The sequence below is a fragment of the Macaca fascicularis genome, chromosome 10, assembly GCF_037993035.2.
Source record: "Macaca fascicularis isolate 582-1 chromosome 10, T2T-MFA8v1.1".
In the NCBI taxonomy this organism is placed as follows: domain Eukaryota; kingdom Metazoa; phylum Chordata; class Mammalia; order Primates; family Cercopithecidae; genus Macaca; species Macaca fascicularis.
Window position 1 is genome coordinate 9,604,973 of NC_088384.1, and position 15,384 is coordinate 9,620,356.

The following is a 15,384-nucleotide window of genomic DNA, read 5'->3' on the forward strand; positions in this document are numbered from 1 at the left end:
GCCTGGGCGGCAGAGCAAGACCCTATTTCAAATAATAAAAACAAACTTCACAAATAGTATCAGAGATCTTCAAAGAGATTAAAAAGATCTTCAAAGAGATGTAAACCTCTTCTTGACTACTGTATTTCATGGAATTTAAGATGCTATTAAGTATAAGATGCAACAATTTTTCATGTACCGAGGAAAAAAAAAGTTGCCAAATAAACTGACATCCCATCAATTGTAAATGTACCTTGATTTCAGAAAATTTACTTCAAAATACAAGACTTACTAGAGCAACCTTGGGCAAAGATTATTATGTTCTCGGGACTTCAGTTTCCATGTATCTGTATGAAGGCATTGAATAGAAGAGCTCTCAGGTTTCTTTCAGCTGTGACATTTTATGTTCATCAAACTGCTTTGTAACTCACATTTCATTTCTCTCCATCTCAGTGTCATGATGCTACTCTACTTCCTGCCCTTATCATTTTACTTCAATCACTCCAAGAGCCTCCTGCCTCGTCTTCCTCCAACTCTGACCCCTCCAAACCACTTCCCACCATTCATCTGTACCTTGCACTCAGCCTACAGAATGTTGAGGCCTCAAACATAACTGCCTACAGTTGTCACGTTCAGAGAAATAATATATAAGGAAATATTGTGTTATTTGCTGGCTACCATAAAGAGTGTGCACCTTAAGGAGAGGAAGGGTTGGTTTAAGTTCAAGAAAGATACAAGCTAGTGCTTAAGTTTTAATCCTTATTCACTGTAAAATAAGCAGGTATCTAGGTAAGATGGGTCCACTCCTTTTATTTTATTTATTTTTTATGTATTTATTTTTGAGACAGGGTCTCGTTGTATTGCCCAGGCTGGTCTTGAACTCCTAGGCGCAAGTGATCCTCCTGCCTTGGCCTCCCAAAGTTCTGGGATTACAGGCATGAGCCACCACGCCCAGCCAGGTCCACTCCTTTCATAGACTTGGTCCTTACACATTCAGGAAAAAGGAGGGGAAAGCCAGAAAGTTAACTGAATGGAAATAAGCATCATTTTCACCGGAGACAGGCTGTGCTTTCCACAGCATCCTTCAAGGTCAGGTGTGATAGTTCCATCACTCATTTTGTTGTTTTTTTTTGGGTTTTTTTTGTTTTTTTTTTTTTGAGACAGGGTCTTGCTCTGTTGCCCAGGCTGGAGCACAGTGGTATGATCTCAGCTCACTGCACCTCCAACCTCCCATGCTCAAGCCATCCTCCCACCTCAACCTCCCATCCATTACTCACTTTGGATATAAAACACTAGAAAATAATGACTGAGGCCCGACCTCACGCCAACTGAACATGAACTGACCTCACAAGGTGTTTTCATCTCTAATATCTGTAGCTATTTCTTACCAAGAGAGTCTCACCCTCCACACATGGGTGAGATGACATAACGGCTGATTTGGTCAAGGAGCACAAATAAGACAGGCCAAGCAGTTACTGTTCAAACAGCAATGTTTAGTTGTACAACACATAAAGTCTAGCAACAATTACAGGACCAGTTTGAGTGTCTGTTTGCTTGTTTTCAATTGGGAAATTTAACTGTAATGTCACCATAAGATTGGCTGGGACTGGTAACATTTTAGAAATGGGTCGTTCTTGCATCCCCTAGGTATGGGCCTCTTGCTCCATCAGGACTTGGTTGTAGATGAATGGCCCACAAGTCACCAGCCTTTGAGCAAGTTGTGTCCAGGTGGAGACAGGGAGGGGGTGGGCAAAGGGGAATTCTATAAAGACACAGTGTGTGGGGCAGTGGCAGTCAACATTCGCAAACATTCATGCATCTGATGGGGGGCTTTGCCCTCCCTTGGGTATTTTCCATTAGCCTACAGTGACCACCTGTGGCCAGGCTAATTCATTACTCACATTAATGGGGAAGGGGGTTGGGGGTAGAAGTAGGTAGGGTAGGTGGGAAGAGATCCTTCTTATTGCTGAGTGGACAGAAGGGTGTTAGTTTTTCCTTAGCATGTATGTATTGTGGGTTTCTGGGGGTTTGTGTATTTAGTTTTTGTTTGTTTGTTTGGACAGAAGAACGTCAACTCCAGCAATGTCTTCTTAGGAAAACCACTCTTCCTTGGTAGCTGCGTTATGAGGTGAGGAGGATGTACAACCGCACTCTGGGCCAGCCACAAGTGGTGATTTTTTAAAAAGTGATCCTAGCCCTTGCTCCCCAACATCTGTAGTGACCCACCCTCATGAATACTTTTAAGTGATGAAGGAGACACCCTTGTCCCACGTTGGGGCTCACACAATTGATCTCAATGAATCTAGTAAGCAGAAAAATTGCTTTCTTGACTTTTTAAGGAAGCCAAGAGTAGCTCATGCAGATGAATGAGTAGGGAGCAATGCCATTGCCCTTAGAGATGGTTACAAGTAGCTGGGATGGGCTTACAAGGGCAGAAGAAACTCTTAATGAGTTCTATCGCCTTGCAGATGGGCTGGGACCAGCTGACACAGATGATGTGGTAGGGCAGTGCTGGCAGAACCCCACTCCACTGGGAGGAGAGGAGTGGTTTGAATAAATGGAAGATGCAACTGTCCTAAAGAGGCAGCTGGCCCCTCCCACCTACTGAGGGCTGAGAGGGGCTGTGGTGGTGAGCTGGACGAGCACAGCACTAAAAAGGGCCTGGCCCTGAAGCAATAACAGCTGAGAGGAATGGAGGGAGAAGCAGCGCTTGAAATGGACTTCATTCAGCAGTGGGGCAGGGGGTGGCTGGCACAGGTGGAAGGACAGTGCCCAGGAGGCCTTCTCCCTGCAGGGGGGTTGAGAACGGTTGAGGGTGTGGAGACCAGCAGCTGGCAGAAGACATATAAAATAGCTTCTCCAGGGAGGCTGAGATTATGGTTCAGGGGTGCCAGGCACCATTCCTACTCAGCCTCTCCAACGCCCACCTCCCATGCCCATAGATCTTCCCCTGCTGGTCCAAGGTCTCCAAACAGGACTGCTTCTATAGCAGCCAAGGATCCCTGTTCTGTTGAAGTGTAGTAACCTCTGGGCTGTAGCACTGCTGCTGTTCTATCCTGACAGGTGCCTACCCTGTAACTTTGTGAGCAAGGGAGGATGAGGGCTGGGTTGGCAGCCTCCAGGAAAGATCGAGACCATAGGTTTGGGGTCACCAGTGACCTGACCACCCCCCACCTTTCTCCTGGTCCACTGAATCTTGGGTCTTGAGTCTATGTTTTTTCCTAGCACCTGAGTGATAAAAGACTGGGATTATAAGTGCTGGGATTCGTAGAGGACCAGTGAAACACCTAGGCTGAACCAGGAAATGGGACAGGAGGTTGTATGAGGTTATTGTAAACAGTTTCACTTGGTGTTTTCCCGTTCCTAAGGCTAAATTGTTTCCCCGGCCCCAAATTTCATGAATCTTACAGATTAAAGGAAAAGAGTAACTTACTTGTAAAACAAATGGGGAAAATATATGCATTAATAAATATAGGGCTTCAGGGAAAGGCAAGAAAAACCTAAATGTATGAGGGTGGGTATCATTGGGAATGTCTGTAGGAGTCGGGAGGAGAGGGAATTAGGGAAAAGCAGAGAAAGACAGACATAAATGTAATTAGCTTCAGCACAAAAGTGATGGGGAATTGAAAAGAGAGGTCAAGTATGTATGAGGCAAATGGAGCAACAGAGAAGCCTGCTTAGAAGGGAGAGAAGTCTGACAGAGAAAAGGGAGGTGTGGTCAAAATTCTGTCTTTGAAGCCAAATCACTAAGAAAGACAAATAATGTATATTGTTTCTGATACTTCTTTAGAATTAGTTCTAGTATCTGATGTCCCCATAAAAGGTTGTCTCACGTGACTAGCATGTGCGCTTCCTTTAACTAGACACTGGGAACTGCATAACTCACTGTGTTTCCCTCTTTGCACTGGCTGCCTATGAGCTCAGGGCCTGTTCCAGTGCTTGACTACAGAAACTTTCTTTCCTATTCCTTTCTTTGCCCCAGATTTCTCTGGCAATCTCAGTTTATACTGTCCTGTACTTTTGTGATTTTATGTGAAGGCAGCCTAAAGTCATTTCTGGAAGCAGACTGGGCATAAATGCTAAATATAGGAATGAACCTAAAGTAGATTCATCTAAAAGGAAGTGAGAGATGTCAGAGACAGGCAGGAGAGAGGGAGAGAAAGCAGTGTATGAGGGAAGGAGGGAAAGGGAGAAAGAAGGCAGAGTGGGAAGCAGAGACAGGCACTGACCCGGCAGCAGAGGCCAGGTGAGTGGAGAGCAGCAGTAGGCTCTGGTGACAGGTGGTAGCTTTGGGACAGTGAACACGACACAGACTGAAGGGTGGAGCTCCACTTGTAGGCACTGATGCTTTCTGCATGAACCCAGCTCTGGCCTACTTCTCTGCCTTCTCATGGCCTTTCTTGTCCCAGGAGTCCCCTGCCTTACCTCCAGACCACCCCCCACTTACAGGGAGGGTTGTCCTGAACTCCCTGCCCCCTACTCAGGTCTAGTTCCGCTGCCATCTGTCCTTGGAGAATCTCTATAGCTCCAGATTGTGTGCAGGTTCCGAGAGAAGAGTTGCCTGTGGCTCACCTGCTCCCAACACTTTTAAATGAAACCTCCCCGAGATCTCCTGAGTGAGGCAAAACAGCTTTGTTTTGGGACACAAGGAAAGGAGACAGATAATGGACAGGCATGGAGGAGTCAAACTTACAAGGGACTCTCCAGGGAGGGCAGTGAAAATACCTCACCCCTGCATGCACACACACAGGCTCTCTCGCTCTCTCTTACACACACACACACACACACACACACACAATGTAGACAAGATGCTCCACAAATACCAGACAGGCCTGCCTGCGGGACAGAGTTGAGAGGAAGAAGGTGGTTGGTGGTGGTATTTGGGATGTGTGTGTGTGAAGTGGGTATGTGTGATGACACAGAGAAGTGGTCGTCATGGGTTACTGTTGTGGCTTTCCTCTGTGTCCACGCTCACCGGAGGGAGGCCTCCATTGTCATTGAGCCGCTTGGCCCTGTAAGTCTCATAGTGGATGTTGTGTGTCACTTCCTTGAGGTCCTGGAGGTGGGTCCTAGAGGACACAGGGTAAGAAGAAGAGGGCTGCAATTAGGGGCAGGAAGAGGAGGCGGTGACACACATCACTTCGAGTGACTGGACCCAATGACTGGGACCCACTCCCAGGAGCTAAGGATTCTTCTACAGCCCCTTCCAGTCTGTGACAGGAGCTGGAACTGGGGCAGAAAGCTCCGTCAGAGAGACCTGGAGATGCAGGAGATGAATCTGAATATGTAGACCCTGACCCCAAATAATTCAGCTTGCCATCAGGACACAGCTGGAGGGGAGACATCCTACCTGATGACAAAGTCTCGAAGCAGGGCAAACTCACAGTGATTGAGGTTTTCCACTATGAACAAGACAAAACAAAGCAAAACAGGTAGTCAGTTCATCAATACAGCAACACCCAGGAGGTGAACGTCTGTTCGGGTCACGGAGGCATTTAGGAGAAAGCTATGGGACAGGCTATTTTTTCTAACCCTTCCAGAGGTTTGCTTACTTGGGTGTACTGGATTTGATTCATTGAACAAATATTTATTAAGCAGCTACAATGGGCACAACACTCTTCTAGACGCTGTGGAATAGTAGCCAAGAGGGACTAAAATTTTTACCATTTTATAGAAGAGAAAACTAATACTGAGTCTGAGAAACTGGCCAAGGCCTAAGACACACTTCCCATTCTTCAGAAGCTTATAATCCGATTGGAAGTACCACAGAGAAAATAATTGAGCCATTTTAAAAAGGTCATGCACTACATGACAAATCCAATTCAACATATATTGAATACCTAGTATTTGCAAATCACTGGCAAAGCACTGTTGGAACAGAATGAGGATTAAGACAAGGGGCTGGGTGCCATGGCACACGCCTGTAATCCCAGCACTTTGGGGGGCCAAGGTGGGAGGATTACTTGAGCCCAGGAGTTCGAGATTAGCCTGGGTAATATAATGAGACCCCACCTCTATTAAAAATAAAAATAAAATTGCCAGACATGGTGGCTCACACCTGTAATCCCAGCATTTTGGGAGGCCAAGGCAGATGGATCACCTGAGGTCAGGAGTTCAAGACCAGCCTGATCAACATGACAAAACTCCGTCTCTATGAAAAATACAAAAATTAGCTGGGCTAATTTTTTTGGCTCAATAAAAAATACAAAAATTAGGGTCTGCACCTGTAGTCCCAGCTACCTGGGAGACTGAGGCAGAAGAATTACTTGAACCCGGAAGGCAGAGGTTGCAGTGAGCTGAGATTGGGCCAGCTCACTGGCTGGATTGTCATCCAGCCTGAATGACAGAGCAAGATTCCCTCTCAAAAAAAAACAAAAAACAAAATCTGCGTCTGAAATCAAGTTTCACCACTAACGAGTTATGTGACTTTGGACAAGGCTTTTAACCTAAGCTTCCAGTGCTTTAGTGGCTTATATTCTGAGAACAGGAGCACCCACCCTCCTCCCTTCATAGGGTTATTATATTGAATGAAATCATTGAAGTGATTCTTTGACCACTTTCAGAATCATCAAGACCCGCCCAAGGTCACATCCATTCATAATAAAATGGAAATGGCAACACCTGAACAACCCTTCGGCAGTTTGTCAGATCACATCCCTCTTCCTATGAAAACCTTTCTCCAGTTTTTCCAGGCCTTACTAATCTCTCCATGTTCTGAACTCCTTTGATGCACCAAGTCAGTGCCACCCAGTCAGGTGCTAAATCAGTCTCTCGTTACTCCTGCCTGTAAGCATCATCTTCTCAATGAGACTGTAATACAGCTCCTTATGAGCAGAATCTGGCTGGCATTCATTTCATATGTCCTGAGACAGTGCCTTGATCTATAGATGCTTAATAAATGGTGACTGGATAACTGATCAGCAACCAGTTCTTTCAGAAGATGCAGTGAATTACCTTCGATGATCCCCCATGGAGTTTTTCGGCCGAGGACCCTTTTGCCATTCACTTGGTACTCCTTGTCACTTCCCACCACAGCAAAAGGCATGCTTTCCTGCTATATGGGGCAGAAACACAAACCAGACACATGTGCACCGTCATCCTCCAACAACCTGGACATCCAGGAGCAGGACGGCATATGGTCCTCTAGCCTTGAACCACACACCTCTGATGCTCATTCAGAGATACCACTGATGGCAAGGGCAAGGCTTGGTCTCTTGAAAAGAGCACCTGACTGAGATTCAAGAGTCCTGGGTCCAGTCCTGATTGTACCACTGCCTGGCTGGTTAACCTCAGGAATCAACTGTCCTTAAGCTGCAGAGAGCTTTGTACTTTCTTTTTTGAGACAGAATTTTGCTCTTATTGCCCAGGCTGGAGTGCAATGGCACGATTTCAGCTCACTGAAACCTCTGCCTCCTAGGTTCAAGCAATTCTCCTGCCTTAGCCTCCCGAGTAGCTGGGATTACAGGCATGCGCCACCACACCCGGCTAATTTTTGCAGTTTTTGTAGAGATAAGTTTTGCCGTGTAGCCCAGCTTGGTCTTGAACTCCTGGGCTCAAGTGATTCTCCTACCTAGGCCTCCCAGAGTGCTGGGATTACAGGCATGAGCCACCACGTCCAGCCAATTTAATTTTTTTTAAGTTATTCTAGAGGGGGAAATAGCCTATAAGCCACTCAATCTAAGCCCTGCATTTCACAGAGGAGAAACTGAGGCAGGGTCTGACCAGAGCATAGATCATCCTGGACCCCAGCCCAATGCTCTTCCTGCCTGCTGCCCCTCCCATCACCTCACATACTGTTTTTGCCAGACCTTGTGGGGGGAAAGAAGGCTTTTGTGTGGTCTGGGGATAGAAGGCTTTTTTGGTACAGGGAGCCCTTTTGTGGGTTCACAGTCCAGGGCCATAGTCCTCCTCCTCCCCCCATGTCACTTCTGGTATGGGTCAGGCAAGGTTGGGGGGAGTACAGAAAGTGAAAAGACAGAGGACGTGCACAATACACATCCCAGAGGTCCCAAGGGGGCATCTGTGGAGCAGCAGTGCCCCAGGCACCCACCCTGATTTTGTCATTCTCCGTCTTATCCTCCAAATCCTCATCAAATTCCTTCTGGGGGTAGAATTCAATGCCATTTACTTCAAGCTCCTTGCGAACCTAGAGGCGAGGAGAAGCAGCAAGGTAGTCAAGTGTCAGGATAATGGAAAAGAGGGGTGTGTGCACCTATGTGTGTGAGCTGAGGTCAGAAAGCCAAACCCAGCCTTGGATAATCCACAGTCATCTCTGAACTCTGAGACCCTGAGCAGCAGGAGGATGGTGAATAAATGCAAGCCCCAGCTATACAATTACAGCCTAGCCTGAGAGGAGGAAGAGGCTAGGTGGTGCAACTTCAGGTCTCAGGCGCCTCGCAACCAGCTTGCTCATCTCAGAGTCCATGAGACTGAGATTTACACAAGCAGCACAGCTGAGTGCACTGGGGAGTGCTCAGATCCCTGCATGTTATATTCCTGATTGGAAGGAAGAAAGGTGAGGCTCCCCCTACTCCGAGACTGCCCTCTTTCAAGGTCGACTTAAGTCTTGCCTTCTCCAGGAAACCATCCAGGACCTCTTCATTGTTCTATTTGATTGTAAGTTTTGTCTGTCTGCTTGTTTGTTTGTTTGTTTGTGACAGTCTTGCTCTGCACAGAGTGGTGCGATCTCGGCTCACTGCAGCCTCCACCTCCCGGGTTCCAGTGATTCTCCTGCCTAGGCCTCCCGAGTAGCTGGGATTACAGGCATATGCCACTACGCCCAGCTAATTTTTAAATTTTAGTAGAAATGGGGTTTCACCATGTTGGCCAGGCTGGTCTCGAACTCCTGACCTTAGGTGATCCACCCGCCTTGGCCTCCCAAAGTGCTGGGATTACAGGCGTGAGCCACCGCCCCCAGACAATTGTTAAGTTTCTTAAAGGCAGCAATTGTCTTTTCATTTCTCTCACATGTCCCCTCCCCAATCCTGTACATCCAGCACAGGACTGAGCTTATAGAACATGCCAGTGACGGCCAGGCGCGGTGGCTCACGCAGTGGCCGTGAGCCTGTAATCCCAGCACTCTGGGAGGCCAAGGCGGGCAGATCACGAGGTCAGGAGATCAAGACTAACCAAGACCATCCTGGCTAACACGGTGAAACCCCGTCTCCACTAAAAATAAAAAAACAAAATTAGCCGGGTGTGGTGGCAGGCACCTATAGTCCCAGCTACTCAGGAGGGTGAGGCAGGAGAATGGTGAGAACCCGGAAGGCAGAGCTTGCAGTGAGCCAAGATTGCGCCACTGCACTCCAACCTGAGCAACAGACAGAGACTCCAAAAAAAAAAAAAAAAAGAAGAAGATGCCAGTGAGGACTAGTGGCCAGATGACTAAATCATCAGTCTAGTCGTCAAGTCCTTCAAGTAGGCTAACGTTTGAGGAGTGATTTCTTATGTTCACAGTGATACATGTATTCAGTGGTCTTCACAGACAGGTTTGGAAGGTGGGAAGAAGGCAGCCTGGAGCTGCGCCATCTTTTCTTCATCATAGTCCCCAGATACCACCAACCTCAGCCCTTTGAATGGTTAAGTAGGGGCTGGGGTGGAGAACTGGGGGAGGGTTGAGGGTGGGGGTAAAGGCAGAATGATGAGGGCTAGGACATGGCCTGAAGCCAGTGGAGAGAAAGGAGGGGATGGGAACAGGAAAAGAAGACAGGAGGCCTTCTCACCCTCTGCTTGAATTCAGACTTCTCCTCCAGGGTCATGGTGTCAGCCTTAGCGATGACAGGGATGATGTTCACAACCTTGCTGAGGTGTTTCATGAACTCGAGATCCAGAGGTCGCAAGCTGGGTCACAGAAAAGGTGGGATCGTCAGAGCCACCTCGCCCTCCCCAACTCAGCCACCGCCACCACTCCAGGACACCGCAGGAGAAGAGGACTGGGCTGGGCATCTGGCTGAGGTCCAGAGGCTGCTACCTCTCCTCTCCGACACAGCCCCACTGCCCTGCCATCTGCAGAGCAGCCTCAACACCTGCCTTTTTCTTCTTCAGTCCCCATGCAGATCCTGCCTGTCTGTAAGCCCCCCCTCAAACCACCACTTCATGACATCTTTTCTGACTCAGGGATTTCTTTCTCCTTGGAGCATCTGTGGACTGTTGTCTCTACTCATGTCTTTGTGGGTGTGTGCCTTTTTTCCTTTTTTGTCTGTCCTAAAAATAAAAAACAAACAACAACAACAACAACAACAAAAAATGACACTGTGTGTGTGGGTTTTTTGTTTTTTTTTTTTTTTTTTTTTTTGAGACAGGGTCTTGCTTTGTCGCCCAGGCTGGAGTGCAGTGGTATAGTCATTGGCTTATGGTAGCCTTGACCTCCAGGGTTCAAGCAATCTTACCACCTCCAGAGGAGCTGGGACCACAGGTGCACACCACCATGTCTGGCTAATTTTTAAATTTTGTGTAGAGACAATGTCTTGCCATGTTGCCCAGGCTGGTCTCGAACTCCTGGGCTCAAGCAGTCTTCCTGCCTTGGCTTCCCAAAGTGCTGGGATTATAGGCGAGAGCCACCATGCCTAGTGTGTATGCCTTGTTCTGCCTATCAGACTACTTCTTGACAGGTCTCCTCCTAGCCCCCAGAGTTAGTTCTGCAGGGCCAAGCTAGGGGCCCTGCCCTTCCCACAATCTGACAGTCTATGCCCCCATCCTACCTCAGGCTCTGAGACCCCAACTTGGCTCTGTTTTGCAACCTCGGGGACTCATTAAGTCAGGTTGTCTGATGGTTCATTCTGACTGGGGGGGTCGAAGCCTAGGGAGGGATAAAACCAGCCTTCTGTTGAGTTCCCAGGAGTCTTGTTTCATCTCTCTCCTCCCCCTACCATCACTGCTTGGTTCCTACAAAATTTGGGGCCTAACTTGCTTGTGCCATTCTCTGAAGAGCTTAACTCTGGCCCAGCATCTGGGCTTAGTAACATTATGGGACCCCCTCCCCCAATCTCTGCAGGAAGGTTGCTGGCCTGCCCCCTGGGATCTCCATTCTCTGCCTGTTCCCAGCACTTCCTTCATGGGGTCCACCCGTCACTCACAATCAGAGTTCCCAACACGCTTGTGTGTGTCTTATTCTGCCTATCAGACAGTACTTCATTATAAGGGTTGGCCTTCATCTCTGGACACACGATGCCTCACTCCAGGCTGGTACCTTCCAAATGCCTACAGCTGGGTCCCCACCCTCCAAACACCAGCCCCAATGCGGGAGCCCTGCCCTATTTCACCCTTCTTGCTGCTCCCCCCAACTCCAATTATTTTCCAAAGCAGGTATTTGGTGAATAAATGAAGTGCCCTCTGCTCACACACACCAAGTCCTCTTTGCTGATACAGTTGTGCTGTGCTGCTGGGACACCAGTGGGCAGATACTGGTGGCTGATGTTGGACAGTTTTAACCTCCTAGCAAGGAAGTCAGACTTCCTCACGGAAAGTCTGAGGAATAGCAAGGTCACGGGCCATGACTATATTCCAGCCCATCTGGCCCTCCCTAGCTGAGTCAACGGATGGATCATCCGATCCAGAATGGACACAGATGATGTGAACCAGACCGGGCCTGGCAATAGGGGCGGGGTTGGTACATACGAGTGTCCTGTGGGGGAGATGAAGTAAAGGCAGCAGTGGACACGAGTGTCAGGGATGCGTTTCTTCCTGGCGATGTTCACCTCCTCCTTCAGGAATTTCTCGTACTGCTCATTGATGTACTTCTCAATGGGCTCCCAGCTGATGGGGGGGAAAGTAGATAGATGCATCAGAAGAAGAAGACCTAGGGCTCAGTTTAGGCATGGTCTGGTAGCAATCTCCTTACATCCATCTCATTCCCTGGTGGGCCTAGAATACTTGCTGCTGGATTCCCCCTCAGCCCCCGCATCGATGGCTTTCCTGGATGGTTAGTTAGCAGGGGTGGAGCTCCCCAGGGACCCTGGCCTCTGCCTGGGCTGTCAGGAACTGCGGAGCATGGAGGGTGCAGATGGTTCTCAACGTAAATGAATCTGCACCATAGTAAGTATCTTCCCAGCAGAGTCTTTAGGGCAAAGATCTCAGAGGCAGACAGATACCAGTTTTCATTGTTGATTTGGTCTCCAAAGCCCGGGGTGTCGATGACGGTCAGCTTCATTTTAACACCACCTTCCTCTATCACTGGGGGTGAAAAGAAAATGTACCAGAGAGGTCAGTCCTACAGCTGACCCCGGGTACCTGGCAGCCTACTAGCTAGGGAGACCCAGGCCTCTTCTTCAGGATCAGTTATTGGAAAAGTCAAATTTAGGGTCTTCTCCATCTCGATAATCATGGCTCATGCTGTTCCCTGTACCTGGAAACCCCTCTCTACTCATTTCTTTTTTCCTTCTTCTTTTATTTTTTTTAAGAGACAGGGTCTCACTCGGTCAGCCAGGCTAGAGTGCAGTGGTGCGATCACTGCTCACTGTAGCCTCAAACTACCCAGCTCAAGTGAGCCTCTTGCTTCAGCCTCCCCAATAGCTAGGACTACACGTATGCACCATTTTACCCAGCTAATTTTTTTTTTAAGAGACAGGGTTTCAGGCCGCTCACGGTGGCTCTATCCCAGCACTTTGGGAGGCTAAGGCAGGCAGATCACGAGGTCAGGAGATGAAGACCATCCTGGCTGATATGGTGAAACCCCATCTCTACTAAAAATATAAAAAACATTAGCCGGGTGTGGTGGCGGGCGTCTGTAGTCCCAGCTGCTCAGGAGGCTGAGGCAGAAGAATGGCGTGAACCCAGAAGGTGGAGCTTGCAGTGAGCCGAGATCGCGCCACTGCACTCCAGTTTGGGCGACAGAGCGAGACTTCATCTCAAAAAACAAAACCAAAAACAAACAAACAAACAAACAAAAAGAGAGACAGGGTTTCACTGTGTTGACCAAGATGGTCTCGAACTCCATGACTCAAGCGATCCTCCCACTTTGGCCTCCCGAAGTGCTGGGATTACAGGCATGAGCCACCACACCTGCCCTCTCCTTACCTCTTTCTACCTGTCCAAATCCTGTACTTTATCATCCACCTCAAATCCCCCCTCCTTCCATTTGAGCTCCCTGCTCTCTCTTCCCTGAACCAGCAGTCTAAGGGGTTTGCTTCAGAGTGCAGTACTCAAGTGTGTTCTGTCTTAAGGTTGCCTTTTATTGGTCTTATTCCTCAATAAGCCCCATTCTTTCCCCTTTCCAGCAGAGGCACTCACTGAACAAAGCCCATAGGGGTCCCTGCCTGGTCCTCACCATGCCCGATAGCTTTGATCTCCACTGTCTTGGGGATCTTCTCCTCCCGGTTCCAGCTGGAGGCTTTGCGGCTCACTTGGGATTTGAAGAGCGTGTTGACCAGCGTTGATTTGCCCAGTCCACTCTGGCCTACAGCAAAGCAGGAGGAGGAGGTAGGGAGACTCCGCATCCACCTTCTGAGCCTAATACTTCCCCATAAGCTTACAGAATTCTAGAGCCATGATCCAGGCCAACACCTTGTCTGACTACTCACTGGGGGATGGTAGGCAGGTGGGAATGGTTTCCTGCTTACTGCAGGGGGCCTTGGGGAAACATCACTTGGATTCCATATTCTCTCCTTCCCAGAGTCCCAGGACCACTGGGAAAAGGGACAACCTCTGCATACGTCTAGTGTCGTGGTTGTCTGTTTTGTTGTGATTCGGTTTTTTGCTTAGGTTTTCACTTTTTAATGATACTAAAAGGAAAAATAGAAGGACTTTGCATCCTGATACTGCCTCACGGTGCATATTGTACATTCACATTTGTTACACAAATCTTTGTATCAGTCCTGTGGATCCTGAAGCAGAACTATCTTTATCCTCAGTCGAGATAGTCCTAGAGAGATGAATCCTCTTCTAACAAAATATGTGCAGAGCAACATAAACTAATACATGCAAGACCAGGAACTCGAACCCAAAGAACATCTTGTCTCTATATCCACTCTTCATTCTACTGTAGTGGTTTTTAGATTGTGCTCCCAGAAGCCTTAGTGTCCTGTGAAGATACATGTCAGAGAGGGCACTGTGAGAGGAGGAGGAGGCTGGGCAGGCAGGGCCTCTGCCTCCACTTCCTTCGCTATGGCTCCCTTTCACCTGTTTTCCAGATGCATATCTGCAAAAGATTTCATTTCAAGAAAAAGTTTCACAGCTACAGAGCATTTGAAAACCACCGGTCAGGCCAGGTGCAGTGGTTCATGCCTGTAATCCCAGCACTTTGGGAGGCCGAGGTGGGTAGATCACAAGGTCAGGGGCAGATCGAGTCCATCCAGGCTAACATGGTGAAACTCTGTCTCTTCTAAAAAAAAATACAAAAAATTAGCCGGGTGTGGTGGCAGGTGTGCCTATAATACCAGCTACTCGGGAGGCTGAGGCAGGAGAATGGCATGAACCTGGGAGGCGGAGCTTGCAGTGAGCTGAGATCGCACCACTGCATTCCAGCCTGGGCGACAGAGAGAGAATCCATCTCAAAAAAAAAAAAAAAACAAAAAACAAAAAAAAAAAAACACCACTGGTCAGGCCAGGCACAGTGTCTCATGCCTGTAGTCCCAGCACTTTGGAAGGCCGAGGCGGGCACATCACTTGAGGCCAGGAATTTGAGACCAGCCTGGCCAACATGGCAAAACCCTGTCTCCACTAAAAATACAAAAATTAGCCAGGCATGGTGGCACATGCCTGTAGTCCCAGCTACTCAGGAGGCTGAGGATCATCTGAACTCAGGAGGTGGAGGTTGTAGTGAGCTGGGATCATGCAACTGTACTCCAGCCTGGGCAACACAGCGAGACTCTATTTCAAAAGAGACAAACCCACTGGTGCTTCTCAAACTTCAACATGTACAAGAATCCCACAAGAAAGACTTGCAATTGACAAGCAGCCTTGGCATTGTCTAGACACTAGTAGGAAATGCAGTCTCAGGCCCCACCCCAGACCTATGATTCCAAATCTCCATTTTAACTGGGCTTCCAGAAGAGTCCTATAGACAGTAAGATCTAAGAAATACTGGGCTATGGCCGGGCGCGGTGGCTCAAGCCTGTAATCCCAGCACTTTGGGAGGCCGAGACGGGCGGATCACAAGGTCAGAAGATCGAGACCATCCTGGCTAATCCGGTGAAACCCCGTCTCTACTAAAAAATACAAAAAACTAGCCGGGCGAGGTGGCGGGCGCCTGTAGTCCCAGCTACTCGGGAGGCTGAGGCAGGAGAATGGCGTGAACCCGGGAGGCGGAGCTTGCAGTGAGCTGAGATCCTGCCACTGCACTCCAGCCTGGGCGACAGAGCGAGACTCCGTCTCAAAAAAAAAAAAAAAAAAAAAAAGAAATACTGGGCTACTGCATTCTTGTGATTATATTAGAAAAAGAACCATGCTGGGGGTCAAGGGCCTAGAGTT

General features: G+C 48.5%; 1 protein-coding gene across 26 annotated transcripts in view; it reads right to left on the reverse strand.

Moving 5' to 3' along the window:
• Nucleotides 1-1,451: 1,451 nt before the first annotated feature.
• Nucleotides 1,452-15,384, reverse strand: part of SEPTIN3 (septin 3) — a 40,249-nt gene continuing 26,316 nt past the window's right edge. For 9 of the 26 annotated variants that reach the window (XM_065522074.2, XM_045364253.2, XM_074003644.1 and 6 more), the window contains 8 exons: nucleotides 13,244-13,372; nucleotides 12,069-12,150; nucleotides 11,596-11,733; nucleotides 9,702-9,819; nucleotides 8,030-8,125; nucleotides 6,934-7,033; nucleotides 5,330-5,381; nucleotides 1,452-2,767 (listed from right to left, as the gene is read on the reverse strand). In XM_065522074.2, the coding sequence (XP_065378146.1) occupies nucleotides 2,581-2,767; nucleotides 5,330-5,381; nucleotides 6,934-7,033; nucleotides 8,030-8,125; nucleotides 9,702-9,819; nucleotides 11,596-11,733; nucleotides 12,069-12,150; nucleotides 13,244-13,372 (902 nt within the window). In that variant the 3' untranslated portion in view covers nucleotides 1,452-2,580. Of the gene's footprint in view, nucleotides 5,049-5,329; nucleotides 5,382-6,933; nucleotides 7,034-8,029; nucleotides 8,126-9,701; nucleotides 9,820-11,595; nucleotides 11,734-12,068; nucleotides 12,151-13,243; nucleotides 13,373-15,384 lie in introns of all 26 variants that reach the window. The other 17 variants (XM_065522076.2, XM_005567121.4, XM_045364256.2 and 14 more) reach the window with 5 other exon arrangements.